At 45.3% G+C, this 20,664-nt stretch overlaps 1 protein-coding gene across 4 annotated transcripts in view; it reads left to right on the plus strand.

Annotated features, from left to right (window-relative positions):
- The window catches only part of bend5 (BEN domain containing 5), a 253,252-nt gene that overhangs the window by 59,997 nt on the left and 172,591 nt on the right, over positions 1–20,664 (plus strand). For all 4 annotated transcript variants that reach the window (XM_038809776.1, XM_038809772.1, XM_038809773.1 and 1 more), the window contains one exon: positions 3,935–4,074. In XM_038809776.1, coding sequence (XP_038665704.1) covers positions 3,935–4,074 — 140 coding nt within the window. The remainder of the gene's footprint in view (positions 1–3,934; positions 4,075–20,664) is intronic.

Consider the following 20,664-nt stretch of genomic DNA (forward strand, 5'->3'; position numbering starts at 1 on the left):
TTAAGCTGCCTTTGGTTCTTCTACCACTGATTTTAAATCAGTGTCTTTTCTTTTGCCATTGGGAACAGTTTCTCTCTTTCTATTCTGTCCAGATTCCTCGTGATTTTGAACACTTTCTCAATCTCTCGACCTCCCGAAGGAGACAAACCCAGCAGAAAATGTGCCTTTTAAAAAAAATTTAATCATTCTAGAAATAGGAATTTTGTTGTAACCTATTTCTCATTTTTGAGTGAGCGTTTTGACAAAATAAAAAACAGCGATTAGAATTTTTCATATATTTCAGCAAAGCTTCTCTTGGTCAAAATTATTTGAAAGGAAATCAAATCACTATATAAGAATGTTTTGAGCATTAGGAACATAAAAATAATACAATTATAAAGAATTGAAACCCACAGATCATTCCGAGAGTCTGCATTTTTATGAAGCCATAGAACCATAGAATTCCTACAGTGCAGGAGGAGGCCATTCGGCCCATTGAGTATGCACCGACCATCTGGCAGAGCACCCTACCTCGGCCCACCCCGTAACCCCACCTAACCTACAGACCTTTAGACACTAAGGGCAATTTAGCATGGCCAATCCACCTAACCTGCACGTCTTTGGACTGTGGAAGAAAACCGGAGCACCCGGAGGGAACTCGCGCAGACACGGGGAGAAAGTGCAAACTCCACACGGACCAAGTGACCCAAGGCCGGAATTGTACCCAGGTCTCTTGCGCTGTGAAGCAGCAGTGCTAGCCACCGTACCATCCCCTTCACAACGGTTTTTCCACCATGTTCAGAGTAATGTGTAAGTTTGCACTTAAGTACATTAATGTTGTTCCATTTTTATGGTGATTATAGAATTTTACATTTTGACATCTGAAAGTTGGTAAACGTGATTTTTAATTTTAAAAATATACAAGTGATATTTCTTTTTTTTCCCCTTTTTAAAAAAATTTAGAATACCCAAATCATTTTCTCCAATTAACGGGCAATTTAACGTGGCCAATTGACCTACCCTGCACATCTTTGGGTTGTGGGGGCGAAACCCACGCAGACACGGGGAGAATGTGCAAACTCCACACGGACAGTGACCTAGAGCCAGGATTGAACCTGGGATCTTGGCGCCGTGAGGCAGCAGGGCAAACCCACTGCGCCACCTTGCTGCCACAAGTGATATTTTCAATGAAACAGCAGTGCTTTTCTAATTAATTTTAAAGTATAGTGAAGAGGTATACATTTTCAGATAACATCTGGCAGGATAAATACGGCATCAGTAAAAGTTGTTGATTTTTATTAAACTTCGAGCACTGAGGCACTATGGATAGAGCTAAGAAATAGGAAGGGTGCAGTAACATTGTTGGGACTTTACTATAGGCCTCCCAAAAGCGAGCGTGAAGTAGAGGTACAAATATGTAGACAGATTATAGAACAATGTAGGAGCAATAGGGTGGTTGTCATGGGAGATTTTAACTTCCCCAACATTGAATGGGACTCATGTAGTGTTGGAGGCGTAGATGGAGCAGAATTTGCAAGGAGCATCCAGGAGAGTTTTTTAGAGCAGTATGTAAATAGTCCAACTCGGGAAGGGGCCATACTGGACCTGGTATTGGGGAATGATCCCGGCCAGGTGGTTGACGTTTCAGTCGGCGATTACTTTGGGAATAGCGATCACAATTCCATAAGTTTTAGAGTACTCATGGACAAAGACAAGAGTGGTCCTAAAGGAAGAGTGCTAAATTGGGGAAAGGCCAACTATAACAAAATTCGGCAGGAGCTCGGGAATGTGGATTGGGAGCAGCTGTTTAAGGGTAAATCCACATTTGAAATGTGGGAGTCTTTTAAGGAAAGGTTGATTAGAGTGCAGGACAAACATGTCCCTGTGAAAATGAGAGATAGAAATGGCAAGATTAGGGAACCATGGATGACGGGTGGAATTGTGAGACTAGCTAAAATGAAAAAGGAAGCATACATAAGATCGAGGCGACTCAAAACTGATGAAGCTTTGGAGGAATATCGGGAAAGTAGGACAAATCTCAAACATGCAATAAAGAGGGCTAAAAGGGGTCATGAGATATCTTTGGCTAACAGGGTTAAGGAAAATCCCAAAGCCTTTTATTCATATATAAGGAGAAAGAGGGTAACTAGAGAAAGGATTGGCCCACTCAAAGACAAAAGAGGGAATTTAGGCGTGGAGTCAGAGGAAATGAGTGAGCTTCTTAATGAGTACTTTGCATCGGTATTCACCAAGGAGAGGGACATGATGGATGTTGAGGTTAGGGATGGATGTTTAAATACTCTAGGTCATGTCGGCATAAGGAAGGGGGAGGTTTTGGGTATTCTAAAAGGCATTAAGGTGGACAAGTCCCCAGGACCGGATGGGATCTATCCCAGGTTACTGAGGGAAGCAAGGGACAAAATAGCTGGGGCCTTAACAGATACCTTTGCAGCATCCTTGAGCACGAATGAGGTCCCAGAGGACTGGAGAATGTTGTCCCTTTGTTTAAGAAGGGTAGCAGGGATAATCTAGGGAATTATAGACCTGTGAGCTTGATGTCAGTGGTAGGCAAACTGTTGGAGAAGATACTGAGGGATCGGATCTATTCACATTTGGAAGAAAATAGACTTATCAGTGATAGGCAGCATGGTTTTGTGCAGGGAAGGTCATGTATTACAAACCTAATAGAATTCTTTGAGGAAGTGACAAAGTTAGTTGATGAGGGGAGGGCTGTAGACGTCATATACATGGACTTCAGTAAAGCATTTGATAAAGTTCCCCATGGCAGGTTGATGGAAAAAGTGAAGTCGTATGGGGTTCAGGGTGTACTAGCTAGATGGATAAAGAACTGGCTGGGCAACAGGGGACAGAGAGTAGTGGTGGAAGGGAGTGTCTCAAAATGGAGAAAGGTGACTATTGGTGTTCCACAGGGATCCATGCTCGGACCACTGTTGTTTGTGATATACATACATGATCTGGATGAAGGTATAAGTGGTCTGATGAGCAAGTTTGCAGATGATACTAAGATTGGTGGAGTTGCAGATAGCGAGGTGGACTGTCAGCGAATACAGCAAAATATAGATAGATTAGAGAGTTGAGCAGAGAAATGGCAGATGGAGTTCAATCCAGGCAAATGCGAGGTGATGCATTTTGGAAGATCTAACTCAAGAGCAGACTGTATGGTCAATGGAAGAGTCCTGGGGAAAATTGATGTACAGAGAGATCTGGGAGTTCAGGTCCATTGTACCCTGAAGGTGGCAACGCAGGTCGATAGAGTGGTCAAGAAGGCATACAGCATGCTTGCCTTCATCGGATGGGGTATTGAGTACAAGAGTCGGCAGGTCATGTTACAGTTGTATAGGACTTTGGTTAGGCCACATTTGGAATACTGCATGCAGTTCTGGTGGCCACATTACCAGAAGGATGTGGATGCTTTAGAGAGGGTGCAGAGGAGGTTCACCAGGATGTTGCCTGGTATGGAGGGTGCTAGCTATGAAGAAAGGTTGAGTAGATTAGGATTGTTTTCATTGGAAAGACGGAGGTTGAGGGGAGACCTGATTGAGGTCTACAAAATTATGAGAGGTATGGACAGGGTGGACAGCAACAAGCTTTTTCAAAGAGTGGGGGTGTCAATTGCAAGGGGTCACGATTTCAAGATGAGAGGGGGAAAGTTTAATGGAGATGTGCGTGGAAAGTTTTTTACGCAGAGGGTGGTGGGTGCCTGGAATGCTTTGCCAGCGGAAGTGGTAGAGGTGGGTACGATAGCATCATTTAAAATGCATCTGGACAGATACATGAACGGGTGGGGAACAGAGAGACGTAGACTTTGGAAAATAGGCAACAGGTTTAGATAAAGGATCTGGATCGGCGCAGGCTGGGAGACCCGAAGGGCCTGTTCCTGTGCTGTAATTTTCTTTGTTCTTTGTTTTCTTCACTAAATTTTTAATTTCTATAGATAGCAGAGAAGAACTGGAGAAGTTTTTGAAACTGAAAAAATGCAAAGTGCCAAAAACAATTGAAAGTTTCATTGAAGTGTCTGAATCAGAAGATGGTGACAGCACTGAAGAGGAGCCACACCAGTTCAACAATATCCAGGTATTGAATAATGTTTGAGAACCTGATATCATTATAAAATTATTTTTCTCTTTTCTGTTCCTATTTTCTTCCCTTTTCCCTCTCCTTCAGAAGAGGTTGACCAACACTTGGGGTGTAATCCGACAGAGCTTCATCCAATTGACCAATGCGCCAACAAGTTGTTTGATCATAAGAGTACCATGGCTGAACATGTTCTGAACTGAGCACCATAAACGTACACATTCTGATCATGGTCACTAAAAACATTCAGAAATAGCGTCCAGTCTGAGACCAGTTGCATCACTACTATTGTCACTCTGATTGACATCAGCTAGCTCAGCAAATACTGGGGGGGGTTGTTGGGTTACGGGTATAGGGTGGATATGTGGGTTTGAGTAGGGTGATCATTGCTCGGCACAACATCGAGGGCCGAAGGGCCTGTTCTGTGCTGTACTGTTCTATGTTCTAAGCTAAGCTAACCCCCAACCCCCCCCCCCCCCCCCCCACCCCCTTCAGCTGACGGTTAATTTTCCCCAAAGGGGTCGACAAACGGCTGCCACCTCCTGGCGAACCCCAACATTGACCCTCTCAAGGCGAACTTAATTTTCTCCAAACAGAGAAAAACAGCCATGTCAGTTAGCCAGATCTCCGTCTTCGGCGGCTTTGGGTCCCTCCAAGCTAATAGTATCCGTCTCCGTGCTACCAGGGAAGCAAAGGTTAGAACGTCTACCTCTTTCTCCTCCTGGATTCCAGGGTCTTCCGAAAATTGCCACCTCTGGACTCGGTGCCACCCTTGCTTTTAGCACCTTGGACATGACATCCGCAAACCCCTGCCAGAATCCCCTAAGCTTCTGGCATGCCCAGAACATATGGACATGGTTCGCTGATCCTCCCGCACACCTTGCGCACCTATCTTCTACTCCAAAGAACCTGCTCATCCGGGCCACTGTCATGTGAGCCCGGTGAACGACTTTAAATTGTATCAGGCTGAGCCTGGCACATGTTGTGGACACGTTGACTCTACTCAATGTGTCCGCCCAGAGACCATCCTCTATCTCTCCTCCTAACTCCTCTTCCCATTTGTGTTTTAACTCCTCGGTCTGCGTCTCCTCTGACTCCATAAGCTCCTTAACCCTCTCTTGTCCCACCCACATTCTAGAAACTACCCTGTCCTGAATCCCCCTTAGTGGCAGGAGCGGGAAGGTTGAGACCGGTGTCAAAGGTTGAGTCCTGCACGTGCAGGTACCTAAACTCATTTCCCCTCGTCAATCCAAATTTCTCCTCCAGCTCTCTCAGGCTAGAAAAGCTCCCCTCTATAAACATATCTCCCATTCTCTCAACCCCTGCTCTCTGCCATCTCCGGAACCCTCCATCCAGACTTGCTGGGGCAAACCGGTGATTATTACAGATTGGAGACCACACCGATGCTTCCTCCGCTCCCACATGCCTCCTCCATTGCCCCCAGACTCTCAGGGCCGCTACCAGCACGAGGCTGGTGGAGTACCGTGCTGGCGGGAACGGCAGAGGCGCCGTTACCAACCCCACCAAACTGGTGCCCTTGCATGATGCCACCTCCAAACACTGTCATGCCGACCCCCCCACTTCCTGATCATGGCTATATTCGCCGCACAGTAATAATTACTAAAGTTCGGCAGCACCTGTCCCCCCCCCTGCTTAAGCATCCCCTTTGTTACTCGCGGGGTCTTACCGCCCATACAAAGCCGGTGATCACCTTATTGACCCGTTTAAAGAAGGACTGTGGAATAAAGATGGGGAGACATTGAAACACAAACAGGAATCTCGGGAGGCCCGTCATTTTCACTGTCTGCACCCTCCCAGCTAGTGACAACAGAATCGCGTCCCACCTTCGTAAATCGTCCTTAATTTGGTGTACTAATCGGGCCTAATTTAAATTGTAAAGCTGTTCCCATTCCCGCGCCACCTGAATGCCTCGGTATCGAAAGCTTCCCCCACCACCCTAAATGGCAGCTCCCCCAGTCGCCTCTCCTGCCCCCTTGCCTGGATCGCAAACATCTCACTTTTCTCATATTCAGTTTATAACCCGAAAACCGGCCAAATGTCCCCCAGAATCCTCATAATTTCTTCCATCCCCTCTAGTTGGTCCGAAACATATAGGAGCAGGTCGTCTGCGTATAGCGGAACCCTGTGTTCCAACCCCCCCCACCCTTTCCCGGACCAGCCCCTTGAGGCTCTCAATGCAATTGCCAGCGGCTCTATGACTAACGCGAAGTGGGGAGAGCAGGCATCCCTGTCTCGTACCCCGATGCAGCCTGAAATAGTCCGATATTGACCTGTTCGCCCGTACGCTTGAAACAGGAGCCTGATACAACAGCCTTAAAATGAAATGAAAATCGCTTTTTGTCACAAGTAGGCTTCAAATGAAGTTACTGTGAAAACCTCTAGTCGCCACATTCCAGCGTCTGTTCGGGGAGGCTGGTGCGGGAATTGAAACCGTGCTGCTGGCCTGCCTTGGTTTGCTTTCAAAGCCAGTGATTTAGCCCTGTGCTAAACCAGCCCCTGGCCCAGTCGATGAAGCCCCGCCCAAATCCAAACTACCCCAGTAGCTCCCACAGATATTCCCATTCCGCCCGATCAGGTGCCTTCTCTGTCCTTTGCGGCCACTACCTCCACGTCCCTACCTTCTGGGGGCATCATAATCACATTTAACAACCTTCTTATGTTAGTCGCCAACTGCCTACCCTTAACAAATCCCGTCTGGTCCTTCCCAATCACATCCGGAACACAGTCTTCAATCCTAGAGGACAAGATTTTGGCCAGCAGTTTGGCGTCCGCGTTTAGTAGGGATATCGGCCTATAGGACCCGTATAACTCCGGGTCCTTGTCCCGCTTCAGGATCAATGAGATAGTGGCTTGTGACATCGTCGGGGTAAGCACCTCATGTTCCCTTGCCTCATTGAATGTCCTCATCAACAGCGACCCCAATATCCTCGAGAACATTTCATAGAACTCCACTGGGTACCCGTCCGGCCCCGGGGCTTTACCCGACTGCATGGCCTTCAGTCCCTCTGCTATTTCCTCCAACCCGATCGGGGCCCCCAGCCCTTCTACCCTTCTACCAACCCCCATCCATCTTCGGGAACTTCAACCCCTGCTAAAAAGTGCCTCATCCCCTCCGGCCTAGCAGGGGGTTTCGACTCATACACCTGCTGTAAAACTCCTTGAACGCCTTATTCACCCCTGCTGAGTCTCCGACCAGGTTCCCGTCCCTGTCCTTTACTTTCCCAATCTCCCTGGCTGCCTCCCTCTTTCTAAGCTGTTGCACAAGCACTCTGCTGGTCTTCTTCCCACGTTCATAAATCGCCTCCTTGCCTTCCTCAGCTGCTCCACCGCCTTCCCCGTAGCTAACAAGCCGAACTCTGCCTGTAGCCTCCATCGCTCCTTTTTCGAAGCCCTGCCTCTGGGGTCTCTGCATATTTCCTGTCGACCTGCAATATCTCCCTTTATCAGTCGGTCTGTCTCTGCTGTGTCTGCCTCCTCCCTGTGGGCCCGTATCGAGATCAACTCCCCGCTAACCACCGGCTTCAATGCCTCCCAGACCACCGCCGCCGAAACTTCACCCATGCCGATCACTTCCAGGTAGTTCTGAATACATTTCCTCAGCCGCCCGCACATTTCTTCATCAGCTAAAAGTTCCACATCCAGCCTCCAGTGCGGGCGCTGGCTACTCTCCTTGCTAACCTGCAGGTCAACCCAGTGCGGGACATGATCCGAGATTGTGATTGCCGAGTATCCCGTGTCCACTACCCCCGTCAGTAGAGCCCTGTTCAAAATATAAAAGTCAATCCGGGAGTACAATTTATGTACATGTGAGTAGAAGGAGAACTCCTTCACTCACGGCTGCCCAAATCTCCATGGGTCCATGACCCCTTTAGCTCCTTCGCCATTGCTGGCACCCTTCCCGTCCTTGAGCTCGACCGGTCTAGCCCAAGGTTGATAACTGTGTTAAAGTCTCCTCCCATGACCAAATTATGCGAATCTGGGTCAAGGATCTTCCCCAACATCCCCTTTATAAACTCCACATCATCCCAATTTGGCGCGTACGCATTCACTAGTACCACCGGCAGTCCCTCCAGCTTCCCACTGACCATAATGTACCGGCCTCCCACATCCGTAACTATTCTTCCTGCCTCATATAACACTCACTTATTAATCAGGATCCCGACCCCTCCTGTCTTGGAGTCCAACTCCGAGTGGAAAAACCTGTCCGACCCATCCGTTCCTTACTCTTATCTGATCCGTTACTCTAAGGTGCGTCTCCTGTAACATTACCACGCCCGCCTTCAATCCTCTCAGATGCGCGAGCACATGTGCCCTCTTAACTGGCCCATTTAGCCCCCCCCCCCCCCCCCTCGCCGATCAGCCATCACCTTTCTTGGGCCAGTCTCCAGCCCACATCTGCCGGCCCGCCCTCAGACATCCTCCGCCCCCCAACTGCCTTTCTGTCCCACAGCAAAGGTCCCCCCCGTCAGCAGAATATCCCCCCCCCCCCGGTAACAGCACTATGTAAACCAACCCCTTTAACAAGCATAACATCTGCTCACCCCCCCACTGTGCTTCCGTGAGCTAGCCCGTCCAGCTAGCTTGGTGACCCCCGCCCATGGTACTAGACATTCTCCTACCTATTGTTCCCTACGACTCTTGAAATGAAAATCGCTTATTGTCACAAGTAGACTTCAAATGAAGTTACTATGAAAAGCCCCGAGTCGCCACATTCCGTCGCCTGTTCGGGGAGGCTGGTACAGGAATTGAACCGTGCTGCTGGCCTGCCTTGGTCTGCTTTCAAGGCCAGTGATTTAGCCCTGTGCTAAACCAGCCGCTCTTCTCCTGGCTACATCCGCATTCAGATCTTGATAGATCCGCAGGATACTATTCTCCCATTTACAACTCTGTATCTGCCTGGCCCACAGTAAAATACTGTGGAATCTCACCACCAGTGCCCTTGGGGGGTCCCCCACTCTGGGCTTCCTCGCGAGTGCTCTGTGAACCCTGGCCACCTCCAAGGGTCGGGAGAACGTCCCATCTCGAACATGCCTGCTATGTATGCCCCAGCGTCCGCTCCTTCGGACCCCTCCAGGAGACCAACGATTCTCAAATTCTGCTTGCGCGACTTGTTCTCTAGTTCTTCCACCTTCTCCAGGAGCCTTTTCTGCTGGTCTCTCAGCATCCCCACCTCCGACTCCACCACTGTTTGATGTTCCTCCTGCTCAGCCAGTGTCTTTTCTACTTTCTGGATCACCTGGTCTTGGGCATCCAGTCTTAAGTTCCAGCTGTGCAATCGATTCCTTAATCGGGTCCAAGCATTCCTGTTCCTGCTTGGCGAAGCCCTCCTGAAAAAACTTCATCAGCTGCTCCATCGACTGCTGGGTCGACAAGCCTGGACTCTGATCGTCCGCCATTCTGTCTCCCGCTGCAGCTTCAGCCCAAGCCTTTTCTGTTTGCCTATTTATTCCTTTGCGAGCACTTCTAGTCCGCCTCTCCATGCACTGATGTAGGAAACCACACCACAATTGCCTCCACCATCAATTTACCGAATCAAGTCCAACAAAAAATCGGGGGAAAAGGTCCAAAGTTCCAACCCGAGCGGGAGCCAGCATATGGTGTGACCTACTCATAGCCGCCACCGGAAGTCCTATTATCTTTTCTTAACATGTGTATTTGCTATTTCCAATTTTTCGGAGATGAATGTCAACCAGAATATTTTTGGCACACATTTTATAAGATATGTACAAAAACAAATACTGCCAATGCTGGAAATTTGAATTGAGAACAGAATACTGGAAATACTCAGCAGGTCAGGCAATATCTGGAGAGAGAGAAAAAAAAGTTAATGTTTCTGGTTGATGATGATGTTTTACCTGAACCGATAGTTGGGATGAAAGATCGTCAACCTAAAATATGAACTTTATGTCTCTTCATAAATCATTTTTTAATTTAGTGTACCCAATTCATTTTTTCCAATTAAGGGGCAATTTAGCGTGGTCAATTCACGTAGCCTGCACATCTTTGGGTTGTGGGGGTGAAACCCACGCAAACACGGGGAGAATGTGAAAACTCAACACGGGCAGTGACCCTGAGCCAGGATTGAACCTGGGACCTCGGTGCCGTGAGGCTGTAGGGCTAACCCACTGCGCCACCGTGCTGTCCTATCTCTTCATAATTCATGATTGATCTGCTGAGTATTTTCAACATTTTATATTTGTCCTATACTTTTAGTACAGATATGAGGGGAATTTTTTTGAGGGTTGTGAGTCTTTGGAACTCTTCCTCAAAAGGTGATAGAAAAAGAGCCTTTGAATATTTTTAAGACAGAGCTAGATAGATTCTTGATAAGCAAGGGAGTGAAAGATTATCAGGGGAGGTGGGAATGAGAAGTTGAGGTTAAAATCAGATCAGCCATGATATTATTTAAAGGTGGAGCAGGCTTGAGGCGCCGATTGGCCTACTCCTCCTAATTCTTATGTCGATTTCAAATGCACTAAATGTAAAAGTAAATGTAGGCTGGTATTTTCGGCTTTTCCCACTTGCGGGAAGACGTCCTGCTGAAGGCGAGCCCCACTCCGCAATGGGTTCCCCGGCAACGGGAAAAGCGAACAACGTAAATGGACATTAACTTTGGTGGGCCCAGAAGATCCCACTGGCGGTCAATGGTAAGCCACCTTCACTGCTGGAAAAACCCACTCTGGGGGAGCAGGAAAATCCAAGTTGTAGTATTGTATATTTGGAGCTTTGGGAAAAACCATTAAGAAAGCACAAAGGAGTGTTGGGAAAATGGGCCACTCACTTCCTTGTCGATCGTCATTGTGTTAAAAATCTTTTCAATAAAAAAAAAGAAAGCACAAAGGAGCACTAAGAGAAGAATGAAAATGTTCCAGTGAAGTAGTTCACTAACCAGTCATCTGGTTACCCTAATGGACACACACGTGGTAGGAAACAACTGATAGAGTAAGCTTTAATTCTGACACGAAGCAGACCTAGGAAGACTTCTTGTAAAACTGTTTTGAAATGTGGCCTAAAAATAACAAGAAAATTACACCATTGAAAAAAGGGGCGAGTTGCTTATTTGCCATTGAATTGATTCTAAATTAGTATAATTTCTGTTGTTGTCATCAACACTTGAACATACAGTTACAAATATTTTTTTTCAAATCTTTTTATTCTCCACATTTTCATCAAACAACAAAAGAAAAGCAAACAAAAAACAATCCCAAAAAACAACAGCCCCCTCAATATAAAGTCGGACACATAACTTTTACCTGGAATGTACAAACGTAACAAAACAGTAAAAAGCTAAACCTCCTTCCCCCTCCCCAGCCCCACTATTCAATGGCAACAGTTCCCGAAAGTGCATGATAAACAGTCCCCATGAATTGTAGAGCCTCTCCTTCATCCCCCAAAGCTCAAATTTCACCTTCTCAAGGGTCAAGAATTCGAGCAGGTCCCCCCGCCATGCCAAGGCACAGGGTGGAGAAGCTGACCTCCACCCCAATAGGTCCTGCCTCCAGGCAATCAGCGAGGTAAAGGCAAAAACATCTGCCCGTAGACCTGCCTGCAACTCGGGCCAGCCCAGCACCCCAAAAATGGCCTCTAAAGGACCCGGTTCCAAGTCCACATGTAGTACCCCCTGAGATAATGTGAAAAACCTCCCTCCAATACCTCTCCAGCTTCGGACAGGACCGAACCATATGTACATGGTTTGCGGGGCCCTCCCACACCGCTCACAGACACCCTCCACTCCTTTGAAGAGCGGCTCATCCTCGCCCTTGTGAGATGAGCACCAAACACAACCTTCAACTGTATCAGCCCCAGCCATGCGCACGAGGTTGAGGCGTTCACCCTTCGTAGCACCTCGCACCACAAACCTTCTAGACCTATTTTCCAGATCCTCCGACTTCGCTCTCAGTGCTTTGTTGGCCTTCACCGCCCTCATTGAGGGTGAACTGATCGCTATGTTGTGACAAAGCCTCCTCCACCCCTTACAGCTACTCTCCCTGCTCCCGCACCTCGGCCAATGCCTTCGACACCGCCGCCTTCACTGGGGCAATTGCCTCCTCCACCGATATCTTCATTGCCATTATAATTTCCTCCCTCATTCCTTCCTCATGTTTGCTAAACTGTTATTCAAATTTCGTGGCCATCACCTCGGCCATCTTCTCTGCTGTGAAGGGTACGGCCCCACCCAGCGATCCAGCCTTTGCCATCTGTCCTGCTGCCAGGCTGACCCTTTTGCCCAGCGGCGAACCATCACTTGCCCCCTTCTTCCCGATGGTTTCCTTCTGATTTTTTGACATGCTTATGTCATCCTGCACCTGTTTGTTTAACAATTGCTCTTGGACTAAATTGAGTCTCGAGCAGGAGGTACCCAATGTGCGACTTCCACATACATGCCGCCACCAGAAGTCTACCAACATGTTATTGGTTGAAAATAAACTTTAGAAAGCTATAGTATATTTTCTAATTCAGCAAGCCAACATCTCTTGGAATAACACTCATGGATAAAATCAACAAGGGTTTCCATTTGCTAATATTGGTACAAAGTGAGAGCCCTTTAAGTACAAAATGAACCCTGTCTGTCCAGCTTGGTGTTCCAGAAGCAACTGGTCGTTACAAAGAATTTACAGATTTGGTGCAATCCGTTTGCCAATCTGAGCAAAGAAGTTTCTCCTGAATTTCTTTATTGAATTTGTTATTGACTCTCTTCTATTTATGTCCCATAGTTTTAGACTTTCTCTATATAGAAGTTTCATCCTCTTCATCATCCTTCCAAATGCAGAAATAAAAATACTTTTTATGTACGCTTTTAAGTGCCACCCAAGTTGCTAATTGTTGGTGCTCCTCTGAGTCGTAAAGTTGTAGCTTCTCAGGTGGGTGCAAAAGATCCTGTGGCTCTCTTCAAAGAAGAGCAGTGAAGTCACTCTGCACCGATAATTTTTTAGTTGTTTATCTTACTATTGCTTGTGTGATTTTCTTTCAGTGTGGCAGCTAATTGGCACAAAACAATGCTAAGTGCACGTCAAAAGTATTCCATTGAATTTGGTGTGTCTGAAGATCATGAAAGGTGTAATGAATAAAAGTTCCTTTTTAATTGATATTGGTTGTGAAATAGGAAAATTTGGGAGGTAACAAAATAACATTTTTTGGAGCAGCAGCTGTCTTTATAGTACCGGCTTTAAAGCTCAAATTATGATGATGCACTTGGAGAAAGCTGTAATTACAGCATGTCAAGTTTACAATATAAATGCAATTGTCATTAGAACTGAATATAGGAACTTTATAATGGGAAAGGTTGAAAAGTGTGATAGAAGGAAGTAAGGCTCTGTAGTTGGGTATGGGTAGTATAATCAAGTATAAGATTTTTGATAGATTTTGTTTAACAAAATTGCAGTTAACTATAAGAATTGGAAAAATAATCACACTTGTAAATGAATGGTTAACATGCCAGGTGACTGATCAGTCGTGCTAATTTTTCCGCTTCATATTCTGCATTAAGTTCAAACTTGCATGGAATAGATGTTTGAAAAAATTGTACTTGGCGTTCAACATTAGATGTGATTCTGCAATTGCACAGTATTTGCCAAATAACGCTCAGTGTGCTAAGAATTATGCTGACAACCAATTTAAGATTGTCAGCCGGACCCGTAATGTGGCATATTTGTTTTCACAGGAAGCTGCAGATATTAAAACACAAGGCCCTGTTCTTTGCAGACAGAAAGAACATGTACACACATTGCACCTGTTTCACCTAAACAAAATAAGTAACAGCCATTTGCTGATTCATTCCCTTAACCAATCAGGGTCAAACTGCCTGGTTTAAATTTCAAACTATGCTCGGCAGTTTATCGGTCAGTCATCATTAATTGGTGCACCCTCCATGCCCATGTCTCTACCACCTAGAGTCCACTTGCAAAACTTTCAGCATTCTCGTCTCATACAGTATTATTGTTGTTTTACCCTTTAGTGGTATCCTTGCGTAGTGGCCTGATGAGTGCAAGATGAAAAGCTTTGACATTTTCAGCAAAACTCAAGTTCTGTACTAAACGACATTAAACATTGTCAGATTTTTTTCTCAAATCTTGGATTTGTTTAGTAAGTTTGAATTTAATGTTCAGATGAATATTTACAAAATGCCTTTATAATTTGCCTCTGAACCATTTTACACAACCTACTCAAATATATTAGCCCAGCTTTTGTGGTCTGTGGCAAATTAACAGCACCCACTTTTTGTTGAGTTTGCAGCTACCCACATACTTCGGTCTTTTACGTGACAACTTGCAATAAAGATTTATTTCAGTGAAGTTCTCTTTGAGTGACATGCAACAATATAAAAAGGGCAAGCATATTCTCTTCAGCCCAAGAAGAGTGGAGTATCTGACTGAGGCAAACTAGATAAATCAATTATAGGTCATAAATCATCCTTAACTTTTGTCTGGAGAAGACCCTTTTTAATCAATGTCTGTACAAGACTTTATCAATTGGCAAGCAGATTCTTGGATAGTAATTCTGCATTTTATTAGAAAGTGAAATAAGCCCTCTTAGAACCCTTGGGACTCGATGTTGAAAATATTTGTGGAGAGCTTCCTATTCGGTTGAATCTCTACTCTTGAAGTCACATCATCATCATGATTTGCTGCTTCTGGGTCTGTAATTGTGTTTGTGCACAACAAGGCTCTGAAGAAGAGTCCAGTAGAGTCAAAACATTAACTGTTTCTCTCTCCACAGATGTTGCCAAACCTGAGTTTTTCAGCGTTTCCTGTTTTTATTTCATATTTCAGCATCTGCAGTATTTTACCTTTGTTTTAAGGTTTTACGAAGGTTTAACCTCCTCCCGATTGGCACACCACCATGCAATCAGAATCAAACTGGCCTGGTAATTGGCTCTGACGAACCTAATTTAATTGTTTTTAGTTCTGACTTCCAATGGATGAGAGCCTATGTAACAGATGAACTGAGTCCTATACATGCAACACAAGACCTTATTCACCTCTTTGATGTGATATTCATTCCCACTGATACATTTTGATAAGGTGGCTGTATCCAGACTTTCCAAGGGGTCGATGGAATTCTTGCTGCCTTTAACTCACAGACAGCCCTGTGATTTCATTGCAGTAGATAATAAGCAGAATGTTTCAAACTTCTACATTATTAAAACAGATTAATGAATACTGTAATTTAATATGTGCATTACTCAATCAATGTTTTGGGGTTAATTGATTTATTTTGATAAAGACTGACTCCTTCAGTTAAAATAATTCTGACCACCCAAAAACTGTTTTCTACACAGAGCCTAAAGCAGGAAGTCTAATTTAGAATTTTTCTTAAATGTCAAAACATATGCAAAGTGAAATTAAAAGTGGGAAAGGAAGATATGATTGCGAGGAAAACAATTAAGGAAGATTAAAAACAAAAGATTCTTGGATGCCACGGTGGTGTAGTGTAGTGGTGCTGAGGACCCGGGTTCGATCCTAGCTCCGGGTCACTGTCCGTGTGGAGTTTGCACATTCTCCCGTGTCTGCGTGGGTCTCACCCCGCAACCCAAAAAGATGTGCACGGTAGGTGAATTGGCCACGCTAAATTGCCCCTTAATTGGGAAGAAAAGAATTGCATACCCAATTTATTGAAAATAAAATCCTAAATGCCAGCAGTAATTGAAATCTGAAGCAATGTGACTCCACATTTATAAAAGTAAATTTTCAGTGCCAGATTGTGTTTTATTCCAGTTAAGAGTTGTCACAATATTTTTCATTCACTTGTACCTGAAAGGACAAGCCCTAACATTTAGTGGTGTGATCAATGGTAAGTACCACAATTTCATGACCATCATGGGGTTTTAATCCAAAATTTCTTGGCGAATTGGGGGAGCAGGGCAAATTGTACGGTAGCCTTTTTGATTTCCATCTTCAACTATGCAGAGGCTGGAAGTTGCTGTTCGATTTTAAAATTTAATAATCTTTTTCCAAAATTGTGCCAATAATGACTCCAAACTAATGAATGTGCAACGTGAACAAAAAAATAGTCGCCATTCTAAAAAGTGCAAATGGAAAGAAATGTTGATAGTTCAAGTGAATTTTTCAGCTTTGTGGGCATCTCTCACAAGGCAGCATTTGCTGCCCATCTCTAATTGCCTTTGAGAAAATGAGGATGAGCTGCCTTGTTGAACAACGTCAGTCCATCTGGTACCTGAGAGGTATGGTACAACTGAGTGCCTTGCTAGGCCAATTATAATCTTTATTATTGTCACAAGTAAGCTTACATTAACACTGCAATAAAGTTATTCAGAGGGCAGTTAATAGTCAACCGCATTACTGTCGCTCCAGAGTCACATGTTGTGATCAGGTCAGGATGGCAGCTTTCTTTCCCTAAAGGGCATTAGTGAATTTTTATGACCGTAGATTTGTGACACCATTACCGAGACTAGCTTTTAATTCTAGATATATTAATTAGCATTTTTAATTCCATTACCGGTATTGTGGGATTTGAACAATTAGCACCAAAGTATTAGGCTGGGCCATTGGATTACTCGTCCAGTGATAATCCTGTTATGCTGCTGGCTCTCCATCAATGAGAATGTGCAAAACTTTAGTAAATAGATATCAGTGTAGGTAAATGTGAGGTCATCCACTTTGTTCTGTTATAAAAGGTAGAACACAGTATTTTGTAAATGGTGAAAAGGTAGAAACCAGAGACTTTCTAGAGGTGAGGTCTATAGATAGACTATAGAACAGTACAGCACAGAACAGGCCCTTCGGCCCTCGATGTTGTGCCGAGCAATGATCACCCTACTCAAACCCACCCTATACCCGTAACCCAACAACCCCCCCCCCCCCCCCCCTAACCTTACTTTTAGGACACTACGGGCAATTTAGCATGGCCAATCCACCTAACCCGCACATCTTTGGACTGTGGGAGGAAACCGGAGCACCCGGAGGAAACCCACGCACACACGGGGAGGTCCATAGATCCTTGAAATGTCATGTAGACACAAAATATTCAAAAGAACACAAATTTGGGCAGCACGGTAGCATAGTGGTTAGAACTATGGCTTCACAGCGCCAGGGTCCCAGGTTAAATTCCCGCTTGAGTCACTGTCTGTGCGGAGTCTGCATGTTCTCCACGTGTGCGCGTGGGTTTCCTCCGGGTGCTCTGGTTTCCTCCCACAGTCCAAAGATGTGCAGGTTAGGTGGATTGGCCATGCAAAATTGCCCTTAAGTTAGATGGGGTTGCTGGGTTACGGGGAGAGGGTGGAGGTGTGGGGTTAAGTAGGGTGCTCTTTCCAAGAGCTGGTGCAGACTCGATTGGCTGAATGGCCTCCTTCTGCACTGTAAATTCGATGATATCTATGAAATGAAATGCTGGCCTTTATATCTAGAGGACAAAAATACAAGAGGGTAGAAATCATTGCTCCAGCTGTACAAAGCCCTGGTTAGACCACACCTAGACTATTGCCAGCAATTCTGGGCACCGCACCTTTGGAAGTGTGTATTGGCCTTGGAGAAAGTGCAGTATATATTTACCAGAAATACACCTGGGACATCCATGGTTTTAGTTATGCGGAAATATTAAACTAACTCTGGGGTGTATTCCCTAGAATTGTTAAAGGGTGATTTAATTGAAGTATTTGGGAAGGTCGAATTTGAATGCTGAATACAGGGTTAAAGGCAGGATTCTTGGAAGTGTGGAGGAACAGAGGGATCTTGGTCCACGTACATAGATCCCTCAAGGTTGCCACCCAGGTTAATAGCGTTATTAAAAAGGCATATGGTGTGTTGGCTTTCATTAACAGGGGGATTGAGTTGAAGAGCCGTGATGTTTTGCTGCAGCTTTATAAAGCCTTAGTTAGACCACACTTGGAATATTGTGTCCAGTTCTGGTCGCCTCATTATAGGAAGGATGTGGATGCTTTAGAGACGGTACAGAGGAGATTTACCAGGATGCTGCCTGGACTGGAGGGCATGTCTTATGAAGGAAGGTTGAGGGAGTTTGGGCTTTTCTCTAAAGCGAAGAAGGCAGAGAGAGGTGACTTGATAGAGGTGTGCAAGGTGATGAGAGGCAAGGATAGGGTGGATAGCCAGAGACTTTTTTCCCAGGGTGGAAATGGCTGTCACGAGGGGACATAATTTTAAGGTGATTGGAAGAAGGTATAGGGGAGATGTCAGAGGTAGGTTCTTTACACAGAGAGTGGTGGGTGTGTGGAATGCACTGCCGGCAGAGGTGGTGGAGTCAGAGTCATTAGGGACATTTAAGCGACTCTTAGATAAGTACATGGATAGCAGTAAATTGAAGGGGTGTAGGCTAGGTTGATCTTGGATTAGGATAAATGGTTGGCACAACATCGTGGGCTGAAGAGCTTGTACTTTTCTATGTTCTATTCAAGATTTTAAAGGGAGCAGATAGGATAGATCCTATTTCTGCTTGTTGGGGAATCCAGAACTATGAGTATAATTAGAACCAGACCTTTCAGGAGTGAAATAAGAAGCATGTTGTCACTCAAAGGATGGTAGACGTTTGGTACACACTTCGAAATAAATGCTACTTGATCTTGGGTCAATCATTCATTTTAAATCTGTGATTGATAGGTTTTTGTTTGTCCCATATCTTTAATACCTTTGGCTAAGATGAATATATGGAGTTTGGTTACAGAGCAGCCACAAATCATTGAACGATGATGGAACAGACTTGAAGGACTAAATGGCCTACTTGTATTACTAAGTGGCTAACCTTTAAATGCCAGAGCTTTCAACGATTTAAGCTGAGCATAGAAATGTAGTATCTAACTGTACTTTCATGAACACAGGTAAAAAAGATCTTTTACCATGTGAATGGAAGCTTAAAAGTATAGCAGCGAAGAAGTTTTGAATAACTTTTACATATCATGAATTGGGCTTCAGCTGTAGTATTGTGTACAGTTTTGAGCACTGCAGTTTAAGGAGGGCAGGACTTGTAAGAGGATGCAAAGGAGATGAACTGCAATGGCACCAGTAATAAGAGACTACACTTTTGAGGAGAAACTGGGATTTTTTGTTTCGTTCATGGGCTGTGATTGTCACCAGCAGGCCAACATTTAACATCCATCCCCAATTGCCTTCAAAGGTGGTGGTGAACTTAATCTGTGGTGTAGATGCACCAACTGAGGTGTTCAGGAGGGAGTTTCAGGATGTTGACCAAGTAAAAGGCTATTTATATTTCCAAGTCAGGATCGCATGTGACTTGGGAACTTACAGGTTCTCAGGAGCCTGCTGCCATGGCTCTTCTAGCTGGTGAGTTCACAGGTTTTGGAGTTACTGTCAAATGCTGAATGCAGTTTTGCCTCCTTATTTAACAAAGGATATAGATACATAGAAGACGGGAGCAGGGGGAGGCCTTTTCACCCTTCGAGTTTGCTCCGCCATTCATCACGATCATAGCTGATCGTCCAACTCAATAGCCTAATCCTGCTTTCTCCCATTTTCCCCAAGTGCTATATCTAGCCGCCTCTTGAATATATTCAATGATTTAGCATCAACTACTTCCTGTAGTGATGAATCCACAGGCTCACCACTCTGGCTGAAGAAATGTCTCCTCATCTCTGTCTGAAATGGTTTACCCTGAATCCTCAGACTGTGACCCCTGGTTCTGGACACACCCATCATTGGTAACATTTTCCTGCATCTACCCTGTCTAGTCCTGTTGGAATTTTATAAGTCTCTGAGATCCTGCCTCATTCTTCTGAACTCCAGTGAGAACAATCCTAACCTAGTCAATCTCTCCTCATATGACAGTCCCGCCATCCCTGGAATCAGTCTGGTAAACCTTCGCTGCACTCTCTCGAGAGCAAGAACATCCTTCCTCGGAGAAGGAGACCAAAACTGCACGCAATACTCCAGGTGTGGCCTCACCAAGGCCCTGTATAATTGCAGCAACATATCACTGCTTCTATACTCGAAACCTCTCGCAAAGAAGGCCAACATACCATTCGCCGCCTTTATCGCCTGTTGCACCTGCAAGCTTACTTTCAGCGACTGGTGCACAAGGACACCCAGTTCCCGCTGCACACTCCCTCTCCCAATTTACTACTATTCAGGTAGTAATCTGCCTTCCTGTTTTCTTTTTCCAATGTGAATAACCTCACACTTATCCAAATGATACTGCATCTGCCATTGATTTGCTCACTCGCCCAACCTGCCCAGATCATGCTGTAGAATCCCTGCATCCTCATCACAGTTCACCCTCCCACCTAACTTGGTATCATCTGCAAACTTTGAGATGTTAAATTTTGTTCCCTCATCCAAATAATTAATATATATTGTGAATAGCTGGGGTCCCAGCAGCGATCCCTGTGGCACCCCACTAGTTACTGCCTGTCAATTTGAAAAGGACCCATTAATCCAGGCATTGTCAAACTCGGGGACATGGCCTGCAGGTGGGTCGTGAGCAGGTGTCGGTAGGGTCGCGGAGCCGTCCATCGCAGCACTCCCGATCGCGCAAATCCGCGCTCAACAGCCGCAGCAGCCAGCCTTTAACTGTGCCGGCTGTAAGCGGTCTTCAAAATGGCCACGAACATATAAAAGAAATTCGGCCGCACTGCGCATGCGTGCC

The sequence above is a fragment of the Scyliorhinus canicula genome, chromosome 10 (assembly GCF_902713615.1).
Source record: "Scyliorhinus canicula chromosome 10, sScyCan1.1, whole genome shotgun sequence".
Lineage (NCBI taxonomy): Eukaryota > Metazoa > Chordata > Chondrichthyes > Carcharhiniformes > Scyliorhinidae > Scyliorhinus > Scyliorhinus canicula.